Source organism: Schistocerca americana, chromosome 7 (genome assembly GCF_021461395.2).
Source record: "Schistocerca americana isolate TAMUIC-IGC-003095 chromosome 7, iqSchAmer2.1, whole genome shotgun sequence".
Taxonomy (NCBI): domain Eukaryota; kingdom Metazoa; phylum Arthropoda; class Insecta; order Orthoptera; family Acrididae; genus Schistocerca; species Schistocerca americana.
The window spans coordinates 562616178-562622177 of NC_060125.1; the positions used below are offsets into that span (position 1 = coordinate 562616178).

Sequence of the window (6000 nt, forward strand, 5' to 3'; positions counted from 1 at the left end):
GTCAGAGTATGACACTGGCGTCTCCGTAGCACCGCCAAATTTTTGGGACATGGAAGGAAGAAGAAAGGCGCCAACAGAACTTTTCTAGCATTCGGCTGGCTAAATTTCTCTAATCCACAGAAACAGTAAACAACGATAGTTGGGCGGCGATATGGGCTTCGTCTAGCTACCCGAAAACAAGCCTTCTGTCTTAACAAATGTACTATCCCCCTCACAAAGATTCTCGAGAAACAAGAAATTTGTAGGGAGTACTTGAAGTATCCATATTTCCTTCTTCTCGCAGCAGGTTGGCAGTCTCATGATCCCACTTATCGGCTGACACTCAGAGAACGGCAGATGCCAGTCTTCCTGCACAATGTCTTCGGGCAGCTCCAAACACATTACTTCCTTGTCTAAAATTACAGTAAATGAGAAACGAGTTGCCAGTGAGTCCAGTTTTTGTCACATTTTGCTTAAATCCAGACTTTGCCTTGAGAAAACATTTTGCGGGCCACACTTCGTTTGCCGATGGATCACAGTCGTTTTGATCAAGTCTCCAAATGAGTAACGAACAAAGAGCGGAACACAGATTATTTCCTAATAATAGCACCACCGCTATCTGGCAGAAAAGAAAACCATATCTATCAGTGAAAACGCAAACTCTGTTCGTTCATATTACTGCACAACTGGTTAGATGGATGAAAACGTATAGAAACATTCTAAGAGACCGCGTACAAAAACGGACAAGCGTTGCGTAAAGTCAACCATTTGGTGTAGAGAATTAATTACTTTCAGAACTCACCCTACCCTAGTTAATATCAAAGAAGAATTAGCTCCCATGCTTCGTATGATACTGTCTGTCTTCCGTAAGTGCTACGACAACAGTACCACTGAAAAAACCACTGTATGTTTATATTCAACGATACTATTATCCCACGATTTCTTGATGATGTGGTTTATGTCTAGAAACACGTGACTCGTACAAAGTTTAAACAAGGTGTCCAGAAATTGGACGGCATCAGTAAAAGTCATTTTAACCAATTTTAGCGAGCAGCCTTGGTTGAAAAAACCAACAGATATGGTTACAAATATTCATATAATATACAAAGGTCTCGGATTCGATTCATGATCAGACTTAGCTTTTTCATCTGTAATTCATCACTCCTTTCACATCCGACAAGGCTTATTGTAAACTGATTAAAATGACTTTCATTGAAACCGTCCAGTTTCTTGGCACCTTGTTTGAACTTTTGAACTTTATACGAGTCACGTGTTCCTAGACATAAACATCATGATCAAGAAACTGTGACAAAATATAATCGATGAGCATAAATATACCGTGGTTTCTCCAATGTTACTGTTGTCATTGCACGTACGGAGCAGCGTCTGAGGAGAGAGAGAATCGTCTATCTACACAAATGCCGTGGTTCGGAGTCCATGCAACTTGACTCCAGAACAAAAACAACAACGTGTGGACGCCTGCAGTGACTCGATTGAAATACAAAACGCGGACAGTTCACTTTTGGAATGAATCATCACGGGTGACGAGATTTGGTGTTACAAATACGAGCCCACCACAAAATACCGAAGAGCCGAAATTCGCATGAAGGTTCATCGCTCAGACGACATCACCGAAATTCAAGCCAATAATACGCCGGAGTTGAAAGACCTTTAGTGACAGTTTTTCATGGGTTTATAAACTTTTGTACGTTGTACTCAAGCGAGGGAAGACTATACAGAACACGTGCAGCATTTTTAACACCACTTTAACTTTTCTCTATTTTTTTATTAGTCCAGTGTCGAAACTTTTTTACCAGAAGGGGTGCATTACAATCCTGCGTTGCGGTTGGTGATTTACGCAAAATGAGACAGTTTTGCTAGGTGGCAACCAACAGGTACTACTGTAGGATTTTCATGTAAATGGCATGACAACTGCGTTTGTTGCCAGAATGCTGTCGTAGATAAAATAAACAATATTTTTGTGTCTATAATTCGAAGGTGTGCCCTGTAATCTAATCTGTACCCCCTGAGAAACAACTGATGGTGATGCCCGTGTTGATATTGGGGAACAATGCGCACGCCACATAATCGGGTTATAGGCGTTAAAACGCGAACGGGCGGCGAGTTCGCGAGCCTGCCGCTAGATGTCCTCCCCAGCTCCGCTCCGCTACGCTCATCTGCCTTCGCGTCTCGCCCGACTTGGAGAGGCTGCGTGCGGCGTGATGGGGCGAGAGAACTTGGTTCCCGCGATCAGACGTCACTGCACGTGGGACAATGATGTACATGACATGAGTCACCTAGGTATCTCTTTCCATCCGTTATTTGCACAGAACGTCGAAAATTATTAGCTATCATTTCTCGTGTTAAGTGTTAGAGAATGAATGTACAAGAAGTTAAGTTCCACTGTAGCGCGTACAGACGGACACAAGAGTTACGTGCGGGTGTCTCTTACCGGGAGAAATATTTTCGAAAATATGTAAGCAACTGACACAGTAAGACAGATTAATACATTGAAAAATATTTTGAACAGGGAATCCAAGATGACAGTGTGTCCTCCCAACGTACAGACGTTTTTAAACCAACAACATTAAATGACACTAGAGAACTGATGCATTCCCTAACCAAGCGCCGCAGAGTGTCAGAGTAGAGCCTTTTTATACGCATATTGTTTGGAAAGAAAATATCGTACACGCATAAATTTTATGGTCTTTTTAAGGCATGAAGAGAAAAGGACATTGGAAAAGAGTTTCTCACAAAAATTTAGAGTATGAACTCAAAGCCAGATACGATCTTCGCGGTGTTATTAAACGCCAGCTAGAACGGAAATTTAGCAGTTTTATTACGAAGCGAAAGAGTAACTGAAAATCTCGTATGCACAGAAAATTATCGTCAACAACTTTCCTACAAAAATTCAATGTGAGAGACAACAGAACTCTAACTACAGACATGTGTCACTACTCACTTCTTAACAAAGAATACATTTAGAAAAATGACCAATTATTTGTTTATTGTGAAGTGGTGGACGTGTTATCCCACAACCTTGTAATTCAAAAACGCGTAACGAAATGAATTAAGTCTCAGACTGGGAGAACCCAAATGTAAGCGTAGGATAACGTAATAAGCAGTCGCCATGAGCTACACAAGCTCCGTGGTTAATAGATTGCACGTTGACAGGGAATTATAAGCACAACTACAAAAATTCGCAAGAAATTATACTTGCATGGCATCCGCAGCGGCTGAAGGTCATGGTGAATGAAAACGACACAGACAGCTGGTAAAACTGGGTTTTAATTGACGACACTACCTGTGTTTCACGGCTTACAGCCGCATGTTCGGGTGCGACAAAAATTATTACATAAATCCAGCGTAGGTGAAACCAACAGTATTGCCTGAATAAAGAACATTGAGTTCACCTATGCTGGATTAATGTAGTAATTTTTGCTGCACTCGAAGATACGGCTGTAAGCTGTGAAAAACGGTAGTGCGGTCACTTACGCATAAAACCAACTTTTACCAGCTCTCAGCGATGCTTTCATTCATCGCACAGAAATCCGAGTACAAACACTTACACAGCACGTACTGAAATACTGACAACAAAATAAAACTTTCATCCGACTGTAATGCGATCCCACATTCTTTGGTGGAGCTATGGGGATCACCTGTTGGTTTTCGTAGCAACTACCTGCTTAACGTCCGAAAGCCAGTCATATTTCATAACAATAGAGTCCTGGAAGGCGAGCAGTACGCCTTGCACGCTACGACACACAATAAAATGACATATTGAACAGACGTCTGTTGCAGACGACGGCACTGACAAGAACAAAAGAAATTGCTGTAACAACGTCTTTTACGCACCAAAGCATAAGGTAACCAGTTTGACAAAGCAAGATGCAATAATGTTCGAAAAATAACCCAGATTTTTGTAGTTGTGGTTGTTTGTCTGGAGTCCGCAGGCACCGAAGGTCGTCGCTCACACAACTATACTACGTGGACCATCTCAGTGCGTGCCTTTTGGAAGGCATCTTTCGAAATACCAAGCATTAATGTCGAAGTAACAATGACATTCCCCAAGTCATTAACTTCGTATTAGATAGTCTCGCCGTGTCTCGAAGGATTATTGCTATCTTCGGGCGACAGTCCTGTGTCTAACTCATCAGGTATCTCTCGGTAATGCATCGTGATTAGCAACTCTAAGGATTTATGACTGACCACTAAGTGTTCTTGCTTTGACAGTATCAACATTTAATTTCAGATACAGGCGTTTCATTGTCATTAGTGATACCTCATTTCTGACTATTTCATTAATGGAACTTTAAGACGTACGGCGCAGGATACAAAAGAAACGACAGCACTAAAATTATAGAACCATTCAGCACATTATTAAAAAAAATGAAACACATTGCAAAAGCACAATAAAAAAGGAAATTCAAGTCAGTCGCAGCAGAGGGGATCAGTACTGCGTCTAGCTTCATCTTCCACCTCAGTCGGCTTGACTAATTTGGAGATTGTTAAAACTCGAGCTTTCCATGGCTTCCTTGGACGTCCCCATTGGTGATTATCAGCAGAGTGGATGCAGTAATGACCAGTTTGCCATTATTTACTGCCAGTATGGGAAAAAGGTTAACAGATGGTAATCACTGGCTGAAAACTACTCAGAAAAGAGGTACACTCGATTTACTCACATCCACACAAAACTTTAGCTCCACTAAAGTTGTCAGTCCTTATTTTACACGAACACGTTAACCGCCATTTAAATATTCTTAGCATCTTGAGACCTACGTGTACCATCACATGCCAAGTCGAATTACTTCCTTTTTCAACTGTAATACTCACGTACTTGTCACAATCCACGATGCTGTCCAGTCTAAAAGTGGCATAACGAACTTGCGTCTGAGTAAATACAGGTAATGTGGAACTGAAAATATCAGCGTTGGTCGAAGCACTGATAAGCGTTGGTCGAGGTACTCAGACGTGTGTAACGAATGGAAATACTTCTTCAGGGTAAAAAGTGCATTTTGCCATCAGCCGTTACGAGAGAAGACATCAATGACACTGTCTCTCAGAGATATGTCGATTACAGCTTCGGCTGTCGACATGTCTATCCACAACGGGTCTATTCTTACTAGAGTGCAGAAGAGTAGCTGGCTGTTATCCTCATTTACGGTAAGAAATCAACTGCACGCACCAGCGTTTCGAAGAATTACACCAGCGTCATCCGGTGGATACGTCTTTGTGGAAGTGTGAGTCGCTTCGTTCAATTGTAAACCGGCCGTTATTTGTGTATTAGTAATGCTTTGACAGGTGTCACGGTTAGAGCTAACATCGCGAGAGTTTAACAGCAGACCATATTTGGCAACCATGAGAAAGAGAGGTACTCTGATCGGGCTGTCTTTCGCTGTAGGCGTTCGATCTCTTGTAGTTCAGCAGAATCCGCACGTGACTCGACACTGTCCGCCCTACGCAGCACACACACACACACACAGGCGCGCGCGGGCACACAGACACTGAAGCGATCACCCACCTGTTCCCATGATGACGTAGTGCTGGGAGTCCCGCATCGGTCAGCGCACTTTCATGCTGGTCCCGCGCCGGCGGAAGCTGCGTCGCACGGTGGTGCGGCGTGTACACAGCACGAGCGGTGCGGTCTGCTCGGCCCGCGGTCGGCCACTGCCGTGGGGCGACATGTCGCCGCGTCGCCCCCGGTCGCCTCCCCTCCCCCCGCGGACGAGAAGCCGACCTGCCCCCACCACCGGCCGGCCGGGCAGTGACAGCGAACCAGAGACAGGCGCGCCTCCGCCGGTCCGCCCCGGCTGTCGCACGCAGGTGCCACCCGGCAGCTGCGCCCGGGACCGCGCCCAGCTCGCGCGCCTTGACCCTTCACAGTCGGCGTCTCTCGAGGGCAAGTCGACAGCGGGGACGGCCGATTCCGGCGGTGCAATTATTACGGCACAGGCAGAGCAAAGGTGTCACTTCATTCACAAAGCACGCAGTCCAGGGGGAGAGTCTGTTAGGTCCGCAGTG

General features: G+C 44.5%; 1 protein-coding gene across 1 annotated transcript in view; it reads right to left on the reverse strand.

Annotated features, from left to right (window-relative positions):
* The window catches only part of LOC124623089 (zinc finger protein basonuclin-2-like), a 172638-nt gene extending 167005 nt beyond the window's left edge, over positions 1-5633 (reverse strand). The window contains exon 1 of the mRNA XM_047148881.1: positions 5501-5633. Within this exon, the coding sequence (XP_047004837.1) occupies positions 5501-5537 (37 nt within the window). The 5' untranslated portion in view covers positions 5538-5633. The remainder of the gene's footprint in view (positions 1-5500) is intronic.
* Between the last annotated feature and the right edge of the window lie 367 nt (positions 5634-6000).